This window comes from Haemaphysalis longicornis, unplaced genomic scaffold, assembly GCF_048455015.1.
Source record: "Haemaphysalis longicornis isolate Haplotype H1 unplaced genomic scaffold, Haemaphysalis longicornis Haplotype H1 scaffold_8, whole genome shotgun sequence".
In the NCBI taxonomy this organism is placed as follows: domain Eukaryota; kingdom Metazoa; phylum Arthropoda; class Arachnida; order Ixodida; family Ixodidae; genus Haemaphysalis; species Haemaphysalis longicornis.
In genome coordinates this window covers 48,473,436-48,490,136 of record NW_027526445.1, presented here as the reverse complement: position 1 = coordinate 48,490,136, position 16,701 = coordinate 48,473,436, and the positions used below count along the sequence as shown (strand labels likewise).

The following is a 16,701-nucleotide window of genomic DNA, read 5'->3' as shown; positions in this document are numbered from 1 at the left end:
ATGAGCTCCGTCGGAGCGGCGTTTGCGGCCAAGTCTGGCCGCGGTAACAGGAGCGATAACGAAGCCCAGGAATACTCTGTTGTTCTGCCCCCTCTGCCAACTGGGTCTGTTGTTTTGAACACTGTCTTTTTGCATGGCGACTAAGGGCGCGGCCTTACCGCGTGGAAGACTTCCGTGACGCGTTAATGCATGACGGTATGCTTGCCGACGTAGCTGCTCTCGGCACATACCAAATGAATCACATCTGGGCAGTTACCTTTAAGAGCGATGACGGGAAGAAGAAATTGCTTTTGAAGAAAGAAGTCACCGTCAAGGGCCACAAGTGCTTGGCAATTGACCCATGCCACCAAGACGTCCGCCTCAAACTTCACTGGGTCCTGCACAATGCTCCGGACGACCAGATAAAGGAAGCGTTCGCGCCATACGGCAGTGTTGTTGAAGTGACGAAGGAAAAGTGGCGCGTTAATGGCTGCACGAACTTCAGCACCATGACACGCACCGTAGTGCTTCGCCTCAAAGGGGGCGTGGCTCGGGACGATTTGCCGCATCAGCTGCGTGTCGGGGGCGAGCTAGCTCTCGTCGCTGTGCCAGGAAGGCCTCCGCTATGCCTTCGCTGCAACCAAACTGGGCGCATTCGGAGGGAGTGCCGAGTTCCCAAGTGCAACGTCTGCCGCCGCTTTGGACATGACGGCGCCAACTGCGTGAAAACGTATGCGGCGGCCACAGGACCCGGTACGAATGAAGAGCGAAGTGAGCTCATAATGGACGAGGCGGAAGCGGAGGAGGTCGTCGGAAGCCCGTCTCTCGAGCGTACCTCAACCCCATGCGACGTGTCAGCATGAAAAGGAGACGCCACCAAAGGTACTGCCACCGAGGCGACGACGGACAAGGAAGAACCTGGAGCCACACAGGCGCCGGAGGGGCTGCCTCAAGACACCCCACTTCCAAGTACAGACGACGGCTACCCGAGCGACGGCTCCATGGATGCCGAGGATGCCGTAACGCGTGGGAAAGGTGGTGCGGTGAACGAGCTTGCGTCTAAGCGTCCAAGGGAACAATGTGCTGCGGATGGTGATGTGACGAACCGAGAGGAGAACTCGTCAACAGGACCGGCAGTAAGGAGAAAACGCCTCGACCCAAAGCCGAACATTCACGTCGGCGAGAAGAGGCCCCCAAAGCCACCGTCGTGAAAAATTTGTGTGTATCTGTTCTTCTTGCCGCAGTGATTTACGCCAATACTGACGCATCCATGTATCCGTCAAATCACCGAGGTAAGCGGCATGCGGTCTGATTTTTTTCTCAAATGGCTGTACGCCTAGATACTGCAATTAATGTTGCCACAGTTAATGTCCGAGGATTGGCAACGAGAAGGAAGCAATGTCAGCTTAGTAGGCTGTTTGCGGACAGGGAGTTAGATATAATTGCAGTGCAGGAAACCAAAGTACAAAGCCAGGAAGTGACAGACCGCATGGTGCAGCCTTTCACAGCACATTTCAATGTGTGCGTTTCGCATGCTGTGGGGACATCGGCTGGGTGCGCTCTTTTCATTAGGCGATCACTGGGCATTGTTGAGCAGACGGTCGTAGTGGATCCCTGTGGCCGCTTTGTGATTTGCGATTTTTCTTTTTCCAACACTGAATGGAGAGTGATATGCATTTATGCACCTAACAGACAAAACGAAAGGGAAGTGTTTTTTCAAAGCTTTGGTAAACACCTTGATTGCGGAAGGGCTATAATTTTGCTTGGTGACTTCAACTGTGTGTGCATGCAAGAAGACAGAACAACAAAAGAGCGCATTAGAGATAGGGGTGCTGAGTGTTTGATGGATATAATTGAACGAAATTCTCTTGAAGACGTGGCTCTTTTCACGCCCAAAGGCCCAGTGTGGTTTACCCACTATCAAGGGAGTAGCCACGCTAGACTCGACCGCGTGTATATTTCAAGCGAACTAGTCCCTCTGTGTGCCAATTACAAGGTCGAGGCTTTGGCTTACAGCGACCATTGCTTAGTGGCCTGCAGCCTTGGAACAAAGAAAAACGTACCGAAATGGAACTGGAAGTTGTGGAAATTGAACAGTCGCATTCTTACAGATGAACCTTTCACAACCAAAGTTAACGAACTTTTTACTGATATGCACACTGACATGCGAATGAGCTGGGGGGCCAGATGGGAACTTTTTAAGGAACAAGTCAAGATTAGCGCAATAGAAAGGAGCACGATTCTAAATAAACAACGAAGAAAGAATGAGAAAGACCTACGCCAACAGTTAAGTACCTTTCTGCGAGAAGAAAGCATAAACCCCGGGGAATTCAAACAAGAGATAAGAGATACGAAAAACAGGCTAGAAGCAATCGATACTGAACGCTACAGGGGAGCCATCGTCAGAGCACGCGCAGATAAAATGTGGATGGGAGAAATGCCCACAAAGCGTGCGCTATCAGACGAAAAGCGTTATGCGCAGAGGAACATAATAAAGGAAATAACGTACCGTAATATCGTTACAGACAACAAGGAAATGATTGAGCGCGCATTCGTAGAGTACTACACAGAACTGCTGGGCACGCACATTCCAGAGGATGAAGGTTTCGCTAAGGAATTTTTACCGCTCATGCCCAAGTTAGATAAAGATGTATGTGACATAATCGAAGCACCAATTAGTGTGGGGGAACTAGAAAGAGCAATCGATGAGCTGAGCGTTGGCAAGTCACCTGGTCCAGATGACCTAGGCGCAGAATTTTACAAGGCATTTAAAACGGAGGCGGCAGTGTTTTTATGTGAAGTGCTTGTGGAGGCGTACGAAATACGTGTGCTTCCGCAAACGTTTAAGGAGACCTACATAGTCTTGATACCAAAGTGCGAGGAAAGAATAAAGCTACTGTCCGTAAAGTCTTATAGGCCAATTAGTCTGACTAATGTAGACTATAAAATTTACATGAAGGTCCTAGCACGAAGGTTGCAAACCGTAATTCAGTGCCTGGTAGGTCCACATCAAACTTGTGGTATTAAGCACCGCACAATAAGCACTAATGTTCATGTAGCTAGAAGCGTTTTGGAGTGCTGTGATGCTTTCTCGGGTCGTGTGGCAATGGTGCAACTGGATCTGGAGAAAGCTTTTGACCGGGTATCGCACGATGTACTGTTTAGCATCTTAAAATACGTGAATGTCGGATCCGTTATTCTGGAGGGAACAAAAATGGCCTACGCCGGTTGTAAAGCGAGCATCATTGTTAACAAAAACGTAACTGAGGCGATAAACATAGGATGCTCGGTCAGGCAAGGCTGCCCATTATCCCCACTACTTTTTGCTATATATCTTGAACCTTTCTGCCTATGAATAATGAAGGAGGAGGGAATACGAGGATTCCAATTGCAGAGTGCGGAAGTAAAACTGCTCGCTTACGCAGATGATATTGCTGTTTTTTGCCGGGATCAAGAGAGCGTAAGTGAAACAGTTAAGGTGGTGAAGTCCTTTTGCAAAAAATCAGGAGCGGTATAGGTAATTGGGATAAATGTTCGGGATTTTGGCACGGAAACTGGAACTCAACGCCCCCTCTTTTCGAGAACATACAATGGGCAGCTTTGCCGACAAAGTATCTCGGTGTGCCGCTGGAACATTACCGTGATACTGGCCAGTACTGGAGTGACGAGACAGAAAAGCTGAGGGAAAAAACAAGAAACTGGCAAGGGCGCAACTTTTCGATGTTTGCCCGTGCCACGATCTGCAACCTTTTTTTGTTAACCAAAGTGTGGTACATGCTACAAGTGTTATGCATGACTCGTGTAAATGTTCAAAAAATCCACAGGGTTTTTGCTGTTTTTATCTGGTCTTCCAGTTGGGAAAGAACGAGTCGTACTAATCTTTTCAGATCAGTAAGGAAAGGAGGACTTGGTCTCTGCCATTTATTTTTACGACAAGTTGTCGCAAGGTTTTGTTTTTTGCGGGACCAAAAAGATTTATTCTTGCGCACGGTTATTCAAGTCCGGTTGAAACATGTCCTACCTGAGTTTGTTGTGTCCTCTAGCAGTCATTTTGGTAATGGGGTAAGGGGATACCTACGAGAAGTAGCCCTGTCATTTGATTTTCTGAAAGTGCGGTTCTCACTTGAATACCTGTCTAGCGTTTCAAGAAAGTGCCTGTACAAGGACCTTGTCGATGTTTGTTTGCCAGTACCACTGTATAGGTCGTTATACGGAAAGGGCACCGGATCTGATGTTCTCAGGAGGGTTAAAAGAATGCCCGTAAAACCAAGTATGAAATCTTTTTTCTTTAAATTGCACAGCGAGACGCTACCTGTAAATGTATGGTTAGCAGAGAGAGGTTTCTTCGTCCCATGGACAACAAACTGTAGTCTGTGTAAAAAGCCGGAAACGGTCAATCATGTGTTTATTGAATGCTGGGACCCGGTGTTCCACTGGGACATCCTTCAGTGCACGTTGAAGAAGGAGCTACCCATAACCCCACAGGGTATTCGGTTCCTGCCCCTGGAAAGTGAGGGTGGTGTACCGTATGACTTAATCATGGTGCTCAGCCTGCACAGCATATGGAGGACGAGAATGGCCGTGCGAAATGCGGACATCAACGCCCGACCTGTCAGGGAAAACTTTATTGAAAGTGTGCAGTACATAAGGGAGGTGCTCCGTGTAGAGGATGAACCGCCAGAGTGGTTGCCTGTCCTCGATGATCTAGTGTGCCTTAGGAAGTTTTAAAACCTCTCTGGGAGCCAAGGCTGGCTCACAGGTTTTAACATTATGCATTTCTGTTTCTGTTCTGTAAAAATGTCTAAAAAATGTCATAAAAATGTCTAATAAAAAAAAAGCCTCTTTGTACTAATTGTTTAATGAACCTGAGAAATCTAGTCGTCTAAGAATTTCCCGGCATTTTTTTCCCCGCTCACAAAATTAGGTTCGGAGCAAACGAAGCCGCGAAGAACAGCCGCCTCGCAAACACTTGGAGGGAATTTTCTCGGTTTTTTAATGGCCGCGTGGTCGCCGCAATCTTGGCCAATCTCCCTAAATGAGTATGCTTGGATTGACAATGGTTTGCCGGGCATGTTGGGCCGTCGCACCATCACTCAGAATTTCTTCGTTTTTTTTAAGGGCCGGGTGGTGGTCGCCGCAATCTTGGCAAATCTCCCAAGTGCGCATGATTGGCTTGGCAATTGTGCGCCGGGGACGCAGGGTTGTGTTCCCGAGGCACGCACACAAGAGCGCTCAGCCAGGCGCGTAGCCAGGATTTTTGTTCGGGGGGGGCTAAGGTTGTTCTCGCCCCCCCCCCCCCCCCCCCGAAGGAAAAAAAGTGCGGTAGTTTGCAAGCACCCTTAAAGGCTATGAAGATAAAATACATGTTTGGTTCATTAAAAAGTCTGCCTTGTCTCGATATCAATGATACCAGTTTTATCGCAATCTTCAAAGAATAATCAAAATATAAAATTAAACGTTTGAAGCAATGGCGAATCCCCGCCCACTTTCCGGCGGCGATTTCACTATGACAGTTCAGGATCTTGTTGGTACGATTGGCGCCCAACGACTTAAGTCACCGCCAAGGAACATGATTGCGCGATTGTAGAACGTGCAGTTAACACACTCATAACTACGTTTAGTGCTAGCCTATATATATACCACTCCTGCCGATATCACTTCACTGCAGCGCTAAATTAAAAAAAAAATTGACATTTGTTGCATTGCTTCGGTTTAAAAAACGCCTGTGATTGGAATGGAGCTGTGCGAGTTACCAAAGGCTAGTTGCTATTCAATTGAACAAGGTTGTATTTTGTCTTTAAAATGCCCTTTAAGGTTCTCTCATGATATTGGTGTTGATTATGATTGTATTTGTGCCAGCTGAAGTTGTAAACTGGGCGGAAATCCGCAGACCACGTGGTACAAATCTCTGCCCGTGATACGGGACGTACATTGCACGCAGAGGAACCTAGTGCAGGCATTGCATTAAACGGCCATAGTTTCATGCAATTACTTGCTTTATTTCAACGTGTGGAGAATGATGAGTGTGACATCCGCAATGAAATGACGTAGGCCGTAAGAATTAGATTTTTTTTATTTGGTTGTCCTTGTCCAAAATGCAAAATAAAATGTTTTGCATACGCCTGCACAGTAGCGGCCAGTGTCAGGCCAATGGAGCTCATTCTGTGCAGTATACATCGAATCTATGCACTTGCGTTATGTGTAGCACAGATCTTATCTTTAAAAAATGAGAGGCTATGAATTATACATACAAGAAGCGTTATATCTCTAGCAATAATTTTAACAAATATCAACCTTAAACACACAGACATCATGCGCAATAACAGTGCTCTTAAGGGCGAAAATTACATGAACATGGCAAGATTAGTCCACACCAAAGCGGAATAATTCAGCCATTGGTATTTGTTAAGTCATGCCAGTTTAAATTTGCGCTTCTGTTTTGAGTCTCAACACAATCCATTTCGTAGCTTCTATCAGGTCTCCGGGCGGACATGAGAAGCTTGTGCTTTGTAACATAATGGATCTGGTTTACATTTCGGCACTACCCAAATGTAGAGTCTGCTGTAATGAGCTTGGTGTTCTCAAATAGTTGCATTATTACCTGTCAAGTTTTCAATGCTTCGTGCATAAATTCCCTATAGTCTGCCTGAAGGCGTGTACTATCCAGTAACTTTTCTGGAGCAGCCACCCCATTTAGTTACCACTCCTAGATGAGGTAGAGCAATTCACTGCAAAGTTCACTATTCGATGCTGTATCGAACTTTATATTTAGCAAGAAAAAATAGTAACGCAAAGACGACGATGTCTGACCATACTCTTGTGGTTAGGCATGTTCTCTGCAATCTGAGGGCGGCGCTGCGGTCACTGCAGGGAGCGGACGTGTCTCGCATCGGCTCCGCTGATTTCGACTAATTGCGCCGGGGTAATTGAAGATATCAACGAGATTCTGTTAAAGGGTGACGCAGCTTGACCCACGGAATCGACTGACACCATTTTCGGGCAAGTTGCATCGATTTTCACCCATTTATCGGCGAAGACCGATCGGCCAACGTGGTCGGCCAGCTAGGCCTAACCTAGGCTTAGCGCGACTTCGGGCCGGGCGCGCCGATGACGGCCGCCATGGCGGAGACGGCAACTACCCTGGAGGAGATGGCGACTACCATGGACATCGGAACCACCTCTCCACTTGAAGAAAGCCCTCGAGCATCGACGATGCAAGTGAATTACGACCACGGACGGGTGTCGGTAGCGGTTACCGGCACGGACCCAACACCGGCGGAGGAAGGAGGCGAAGACAGATGGCAGGTGGCGAGGCGGCGGATGCGGCGGCAGTCGGCCGGGGCGGCTGGCGGTAAGTCGGTCCCTGTTGTTTCTGCCACTACTCCCCCTGCAGCCCCCAAGAATCAGGCACGTTTCGCGAAGCAGGTCGCCGCTAGGCTTACCAAGGCAGCACGCATGCCGCATGCGCTGCCGAAGGAGGATATTAAAGTCATACTTAGGCCACGTGGCGGGCTAAACGTGGCGCGTACCGAGGCACCTAAGCTAATGGAAGCCATTTTCGAGATGGCAGGAACTACACTGCAGGAATCTAGGGAAGACACGATTTGTACCAACAATGCCCAAAATATCATAGTAATAAGTACCCCGCATGAGCAGAGAGCTCGAATGTACTCGGGCATCCGACTACTCAGAATCGCGGGTAGGGAACACGAAGTTAGTGCGTACGTGCCGGCGCCCGAGGGCACCGTGAAGGGCGTCATACGTGGCATCTCGCTTACATACACGGAGCAGGACTTGCAGGAGAACATCGTAAACGAAGCGAACCCGCTCGCGCTCGAAGCGCATCGAATTGGAAACACTACCACAGTAATCGTGGCTTTCGAGGGTACGAAAGTGCCTAGTACAGTAAAATTTGGAGCTATGATAACTAGATGTAGCCTTTACAAACAACATTACGAGGTATGCCATTGTTGCAGCAGGCTAGGTCACCGCGCAGACGTGTGTCCCTATCCGGACACCGAGGTATGCTTTGCGTGCGGAGTGTCCAATCCGGGCCCCACACACGAGCGAGAATGCAAACCCCGCTGCAAGCTGTGCGGCGGGGCGCACCCCACCGGAGTGGCGGGATGCAAGAACCGCTACAAGACCCCACACGTGGTCAAGCAGCGCCGATGGGAGCGCAAGCGAACGGAGGAGCAGCAAAGGCGTGCGCCGACATTAGGCCTAACTGACTTCCCGCAGCTGCGGGCGGCCGGGGAAGGCGCGAAACGGATACCACAGAAGAATGCTGGCGGCGCCCCGGCAGCAGCAGCTGGCGGAGGCGAAGCGAGCCGCCGCAGCGGCGGCGGCAATGGAAATCAAGTCAAGACCAGCCCGCGAGAGGGCGTAACGTGGGCAGCCGCGGTGGTGGAGCCGCGTCCGAGGCGGGAAGCTAACCCGCAGGAGCCCAGGAGCTGCGCACCGCAGCAGGTACAACCAACTCCGGAAACGATGGAACTACGCAGTGAGAATGCGCGCCTCAGAGCGCAGCTCGCACAACAAGACCAGAAGATTGCACAACAAGAGCGGCAACTACAAGAATTCAGCAAGAAGCTAGATATGTTCCTTACAAATCAACAGCAACATCAAGCCCCAGCTTTACCATCGAAGGCAACGCGCAGACAGGCGCAGAGACAAGTGCGCTTTCAGGAGCAAGAACAAGAGCAAGAACAGATGCAAACGCAGGAGACCGAGCGGATACACGCCGTGGAACCGCGAATTGCGGAAATAGTCGAAGAAGGAGAAGAAACGGTACAGAACAGAGATTCAACCACAGAAGAAGAAGACTTCAGCCTAAGGGCGAAGAGGAGAGCCACAGTAATGAACGCGATCGAGAGACGCCACCAACAGCTGGAGGAAAGCCACCAGCATCTGGAGGAGCGCATGGACCGCTTCGAGAGGGACATAGAGGCAATCAACCGAAGACAGGCTACGGTAGAGGCAACTACAGCAGACATGAGCGTCCGCATGGCCAACATGGAACGCATGCTACAACAACTCCTAACACGATTCAACGAGATAACCCACCAACAGCAGCAGCCACAGCAGCAGCCGCAACAACCGAGCACGACCCGACCAACATGGCCAGAACAGCGCTAACGCGGGAGCTCGTGGTGTGGCAATGGAACGCGAATGGCCTGCGCAAAAAGAAGGCACTCTTACAACAATACATGAGGCAAGTCGGCCGGCGGCCAGACGTAATACTCATACAAGAAACACACACCGAGACTCCCCCGGGCTTACCGGGGTACCGCTCCTATGCCAGCCCGCCCAGTGCAAGAACGGCTGGGAAAGGTGCGGGTCAGGGGGTGTGTACCCTGGTGAAGAAGGGACTCACTTATATCGAACACGGCCTGCTCCAAAACAGCGCCATCGAGCACCTAGCCATCGAGGTCGTCACGGGCCGCAAGAGAAAGGAGAGCACCTACATAGTAAACGTCTACAGCAATCCCAAACAGTTCCAACAAAGATTCAGAACCTTAATGCACAAGACGAAACAACTGGCAGGGGACAACACCGCGCTCGTGTGCGGAGACTTCAATGCGCCGCACACGGCGTGGGGGTACCCGAAGTCTACGACCAAGGGCCAGAGCCTCTACGAGGAAGCTATGGAGGCGGAATATCACCTGCTGAACGACCCATCGGTACACACGAGACACGGCACTTCCACGCAACGGGATACGAACCCAGACCTTGCATTCTGCAACACTACCACCGGAGTCCGCTGGCGGAACACGGGCGAAACGCTGGGCAGCGATCACTGCGTCCTCGAGATAACAGTGCCGCTGCGCGGCAAAGCGCCGGTCCCCCGCAGGCTAGCGATGACGGATTGGAACAAATACAGACAAGAGTTGGACGCTCTGACCGAGCAGATAGAAGACATTGACAAGTGGTCGCGTGAGCTCAACGCGGTGACACGGGCAGCTACAACGGAGGTGGAGGCAGACGAAGGGACCCCGCAAGTCGACAGCCGCCTAGCACACCTGCTGGAGGCGCGGAACTCACTGAGGGCCCGGTGGAAACGACAACGCCACAACCGGAGGCTCCGTAAACGCATCGCCCTACTAAACATCGAGATCGAAAAGCACAGCGAGGTGCTCTGCCGGCAGCAGTGGCAGGCGGTCTGTCAGGAAGCGGACGGCCAAATCCACAAGAGCAGAACCTGGCACCTGCTCCGTCATCTGCTGGACGAGAGCAAGACGAAGGGGACGCAACACCACATCCTTGCCCGGACACTACACAAGGCGAAGCAGGAGCTCGGCGAAGCTGAGGTCCGCCGGCGCATCGACAACAAATACCTTCCATCCACCCCGCCGACACCCCTCCCGAGTTACGCGGGCGAGGCTAACGCCAAGCTCGACGCCGACATCGAGGAGTGGGAGGTCCGGGCAGTCATTCAAACCATCAACTGCAAGTCGGCCCCGGGGCCGGACGGGGTGTCAAACAAAGCGCTGCGCAACCTCAGCGGCGCGGCCATAACGGCGCTGACGGGTTACTTTAACAAGTGCTGGCGGGCGGGCAAGCTCCCCGCCAGCTGGAAAGAGGCCAGAACAGTACTGATCCCAAAGCCGGGCAAGACGCCGAGTATCGACAACTTGCGGCCCATCTCCCTGACGTCCTGCATCGGGAAGATGTTGGAGCACGTCCTCCTAAACAGATGGCAAGCGTACCTGGAAGAAGAAGGTCTCTATCCCGACACGCTGCTGGGTTTCCGAACCAAGCTCAGCACGCAGGACGCGATGCTGCTCATCAAACACGAAGTCCTAGACCGACCGGCCGGCTCCATGGACAACAGAGCGGTACTCGGCCTGGATTTGAAGAGCGCGTTTGACAACGTTCGCCATTCAGCCATACTTCAACAGGTCTCGCGCCTCAACATGGGGGAGCGCTCCTTCGCCTACATCCGCGATTTCCTCACGGGCCGCACCGCAACGATAGTGGCGGGAGATATGGAACTACCCAAGAAGAGTCTGGGGAGCACGGGAACGCCGCAGGGCGCCGTGATCTCGCCAACGCTGTTCAACATAGTCATGATCGGGGTTGCCCAACGACTACAGGGCATCCCGAACGTCGGGCACACCATTTACGCAGATGACATCACGCTGTGGATGTCCGGCGGCAGTGACGGCGAGATCGAGGCGTCCCTGCAGAGCGCCATCGACGAAGTCGAAGACCACCTGCAGGACACGGGCCTCACGTGCTCCCCGAACAAGTCGGAGCTGCTGATTATTCCACCGAAACGAAGAGGTCAGGGAAGCAAAACAGAACCCGACATCAACCTCCGAACTCGAGACGGGACGACCATACCGCGGGTGAAGACGCTGCGCGTCCTCGGACTGCACGTCGACGCCCTCGGGCACAACGGCCTTACCGTCACCAAGCTCGAGATGAAGATCATGACGGCAATACGGCTAATCAAGAAGGTGGCAACGCGGCACGGAGGGATGCGAGAGAACAACCTCCTGAAGCTGGTTCAATCATTTGCAATCAGCCATGTGGCATATGTGGCGGCCTTCCACGACTGGTCGGCGGCCGAGAGCGGCAAGGTTGACGCTCTGATACGCAAAGCATACAAGATGGCACTAGGCCTCTATACACACACCAACACGACGCGACTCTTAGAACTAGGAGTCCATAACACCTTAAGCGAGATAGCAGAAGCACAGCGCACAGCACAGCTAACTAGACTAACGCTAACCAGAACCGGCAGGTCGATCCTGCACAGAGTAGGTTGCCAGACGAGGCTGCAGGGGGAGGGAGACAGGGGACCGGTGCCGCCGCCGCCTCCGCGGTCGTTGCCGCGCGGGCTGCTCGGCCTCATGCAGGTCCCGCCGGTCCCCAGGCACATGGATCCGGAAACGAACCGGGAACGCCGCCTGGCCAGGGCAAAGGCCCTCACGGCCGCGCATGCGGCAGACACTAACGCCTACTACGTCGATGCGGCGGCATATCCGAACCGCCAAGGCACGTACGCTGTGGCCGTGATAGCGGCGACCTCAGGGGAGCTGTACACGGCGGGCAGCGTGCGGGCACAGGACCCGAGGCAAGCGGAGGAGCTGGCCATAGCGCTGGCCCTAACCAACCCCAAGTGTGCGACGGTGTTGTGTGATTCGCGCAGTGCTGTCATGAACTACGCCACAAACAGAGTGTCCTCGTGCGCGTCTAGGGTGTGCGGGGCCCTACCACAACGAACAATGCCGGTGACCATCAAGTGGTTCCCGGCGCACATGGGCCCGGTGGGAACGGGTGCCAACCGCAACGAGGGGGCAGACCGAGCGGCGCGCGTGCTTACCAGACACAGCGCTGCCCCGAGCTCCCCCCCTCGTCCTGCGGAAGGCGAGGAAGAAGATGAAGAAGACCACGTCGAGGCAACTCCAATCGACACATACAAGGAGGTGCTGGCCTGGTATCGGGAGGGCAGAAGAGCCTACCCGCCGCCGCACCGGAATCTTACCCGAAGAGAGGCGGTGCTAGTGCGCCAACTACAGGTGCGCGCGATATGGACGCCTGTGTTCGCCAAACACGTGTGCCCCGAATTATTCCAGACAGATAAGTGTGTGATGTGTGGTGACGGTCGCGCTACCATGCAGCACATGCTCTGGGAATGCCAGCAAACGGACTCAACCACTGCGGATCCGCTGCCGCCGCGCTTGGAGAGTGCGGTGACCAGTGCGGAATATGAACTACAGAAGATGGCTGCGCAGCTCGCGCTAGCGGCCATCGATCGCCAGCGGCCGAACTTGTCACCTCCCCACCAGGGAGGCCGGCGATAGTAGGCACCCCCCGAGGTTTCCGCAGGCCAAATAAAGACGTTGTTTCTCTCTCTCTCTCTGCAATCTGAGCAAAATATTGCTGCGTTTTGAATTTTGTCGTGAGATCTGAGGAAAGAGTTATAATGCGGTCCTACCATTTTGGTTTCTAACTTTAATGAAAGGAGATACTTTTTTAGCTGACGCGTGCACTGCCATTTTTCAGCCGAGTACACACTGCCGGTTTTAAAGCTAAACGATAAAAAGTATCAGTGCATGAGCATGGGCGGCTCTGGAATGTATAGGGCGCACAGGAGTTTTGTAGTTTTCGTTAGAGACGCGGGAAATGGAAATTATGTTGGGAATATCCTTGGTCCACCAGAAAACGGAGGATTGGGCAGCTGTGCAGAGCCAGCATGACCTTCGGGCGTGGTGCGATGCCCGAAACAAGTCAGCATTTCGTTTTCCGGAGTGCACCAAGAAACGGGTGTAGCACGCGCCCCCCGCGGGCCATCCTCCCGTTCCGAAATCACAGTGCCGATTCCCCCGCATGTCACTTGCCACGCGGGGAAATCCCCCCTTTCCTTTCCCCTTCGTGCGACTTCACCCGTGCCAGAACCACCCTTGAAACTGTTGGCCCCTCTCCCCGCGCGGGCCCCACGGGTGGGCGCGGCCTTTGTGAACTTGTCTGGATGCGGAGGGCTTACGGTCAAGGGGAAGGAGGGCTACCACGACGTTTTTTTTTTTTTTTAGTTTGTGAGTTTTAGTTTTTGTTTGAGAGTCTAGTTCTAGTGAGCGGAGCAGCCCCTCTTTTTTGCCGGGCAAAACCGAACACCGGGGAAGGGGAGAGGTAAAGGAACGCGGAGTCAGAGCGCGTAAACTGCATTCTGTTCCTGTGTGCGGATTAATTGTTATTTACTGCCTTTTCTCCTTGAATTTGGTCTTTCTTCTCTCTTTTTTCTTTAAAAATAAGTCTGAAAATCTCGCCAAGGCAGAACTTCTAGTGACCGGATATTGTAGCAGATAACGTTGTAACACGCAGAACGCAGCATTACTTAAATTGCCGTGAATTTGTTCCTGTCTTTTATTTGTTGTTTGTATATTTTATTACTACTGATCAGTTCTGCTTATTGCAATATTGTTATTACCCGTTTGATTCCTTTGCCTTTTCCAAACTTCTTTCCTTTTTTTTATCTCTTTCCTTTCTCTTCGACGGTCCTTTGGTGTAGAGCAACACTATTGGCTGCGATCTTTTAATAAATGTCTCTGTATATTTTTATGCTTGTATATTTGTTGCCTTAGCGTGAGATTGGTGAGTCCATTTTTGGACTGTGCACATTCGTTTATACATCTCCTACAACAATGCCTTTTTGGGCGATGGTGCTTTTCATAATTTTTTATTCGTGTTTCCGTCATCCTGTAAGAATTGTTTAATTCTTGTCGTCGGTTCGTGAGGGCGGCTTATAAGATAAAAAAGACTTGTTTTAATTTTGTCGTCGCTTCCTGATGGCGGCATATAAGGTAAAAATTTTTTATTTCATTGGTACTCTTCGTACATATTTTAGGATTTTTACGTTTTTGTATGCATGCCTTTTCACATTCCCTGCGGTTAATTATCGCTATCTACGCTATTATAACAATTAAATGTGTTACGTCCGCCGATTCCGCATTTTCGGGCAAATGCACGGCACTCTACGGTAAGTTTTGACAATTTTCTATTCCTGTTTCCGTCGTTGTATTGAGGGGTTTTTCATTGTTCTAAGTCTGTGTTTAGGGGGTATATGGTATATTTTGCAAGTATACTGTTATATATATATATTTTTTTATTTTCCCGTATTATTTCGTTCGACCCATTATTTCCGTTTAAGTTAAATATAACGATTAAGTGTGTTAACTCAGCCAATCACACAAGTCGCACAACCGCAGGATGTTAAGTGCCTGGTCCGTTTTTGTATTTTTCTTCTCGTGAACCGGTAGTTCTTTTATAGGCTTTTTTTTATTGTGTCTTTATCTGGGGGGAGATATATAAGGTGTCTAATTTTGATCTCGTATGTTCACTTTTATATATTTTGCTGCATTTTATTTTTTGTAATATCTTTTTACCAGCTATCTCTATTTTCGCTATTATAATAAGTCAATGCGTTGCTTCTGTTCATTGATTCAGCTAAAACCGACATTTCTGCTATTCTGTAATGTTATACAGCCAACCAGGAACTATTAAGTATGCTGATGCGACTATTTCTCCAAAATTTAATCGTTTTATTTAAGTCCCTGATTTGACACTGCAGAAACTTTTCTTTTTTTCAGTCGGCCCTTTGTTTTCGTATCTCTTGGTGGTATGGGCGCAAGAAACGCTTTTTTCTGTGTGGAATGCGAACGTTTTCGAACAGTGATGCCACGCGTTTTTTTGGTACACCAGTAATAATGCAACCTAAACCTTTTCCGATTTCCATAACCCCAATTAGTGGGCTCAACTAATCAATTTTACAGCTGGTCAGGTCACCGTGTTAGTAGCGCTAAGATTACTCGTTTCCCAGGCATCCCAAAAATACAACTGTGATTGAATGTCATTTCAACCAGAAAACATATTAGGTAAATTCCCGCTATTGTTCCCCCTCTCCGTTCCCCTGCGTGCTACTCTACCCGTGCCACAAGCACCGTGGAAACTGCTCGCCCCTCTCCCTGCGGGGGGGGGGGGGGGGGGGGGGGGGAAGAGGCTCTTGCGTGAGCACGGCCTTGCGGGCACGGCGGAGGGCTTCCTGTCAAGAGGAAAGAGGGCTACCGCGACGTCTCTCTCTCTCTCTCTCTCTCTTTTTTTTTTTTTTTTTAGTTTGCGAGTTTTAGTTTTTGAGTTTAGATTTAGTGAGTGGAGCTGGCCCCCTGTTTTGCCGAGAAAAACAGAAAACGAAAGAAAATAAGAGCCAAAAGAAAGCAGGCTTAGGGCGCGTAAAACTGCATTCTGTTTCTGTTGTGCAGAATAATTTTCATTCACTGCCTTTTCTCTTTGAAGTTGTGCCTTTCTTCTCGCTATCTTTCTTCTTTAAAAAATTAATAAAAAAAATCGCCAGTTCATTACTTTAAGTGCCGGGATATATTGTAGCAAACAACGTTGTAATACATAGAACGCAGCATATATAACTTCAGTTGTCATGAATTTTTTTCCGGTTTTTATTTGTGTATATATATTTTGTTACTGCTTCACAATGCTGCTTATTGCAAAGTTTTTACCACCCCTTTGATTAGTGTCATATGATGTCCGTCTTTTTCTTGTTTCGAGTTTTTCTTTCTTTCCTTTTTTTTTAGTTTTCCCCTTTGTCTTTGCGCTTCCTTTCATGTTGAGCAACTCTTTTAGTTGAAATCTTTTAATAAATGTCCCTGTATATTTTTATGCGTATAATGTTTGCCTTAGTGTGAGATTGATCAGTCCATTTTCGTACTGTACACATTCTTCTATGTATCTCCTGCAAAAATTCCCTTTGGACGAATGTAGTAATCTAAATAAATAAATAAATAAATAAATAAATAAATAAATAAATAAATAAATAAATAAATAAATAAATAAATAAATACGGACTGACTGCAGAACGCTACGTACACTCTGGGGAAAGAACTGAAGTGTGGAAGTCAGAACAGCTAACTTTAATATGCATATCCATAACGAGGACAAAAGGACGGTGTATTTGGCCAATGACAGTTTGCGACTCTCAGTACAATTCTGACTCCGTTGGCACCGTTCATATTCACGCCGTAATTAAAATGAAGCCTGTTCATGTTGCAATCAGCATACATTATTATTAAATGGTGAAAAGATGCGCAGACATTCAGAGAATTGTATAGCTCTGCATTCCATTCTTCAGCCACTTGTTTTCATTGTGAGTTCTTTTTTTTTCTAGGGATATTTAAGTAGCTCACTTAAATAGCAGGAAACCTAACA

The 16,701-nt window shown here is 49.9% G+C and overlaps 1 protein-coding gene and 1 pseudogene across 1 annotated transcript; both read left to right on the top strand.

Annotated features, from left to right (window-relative positions):
• On the top strand, positions 1–987 carry LOC144149838 (uncharacterized; annotated as a pseudogene).
• Positions 988–3,404: 2,417 nt separating this feature from the next.
• LOC144149668 (uncharacterized) lies at positions 3,405–4,707 on the top strand. Its single transcript, XM_077681328.1, has 2 exons — positions 3,405–3,439; positions 3,486–4,707. The coding sequence occupies exons 1-2, from the start codon at positions 3,405–3,407 to the stop codon at positions 4,705–4,707; spliced, it is 1,257 nt and encodes a 418-aa protein (XP_077537454.1).
• Positions 4,708–16,701: the final 11,994 nt, after the last annotated feature.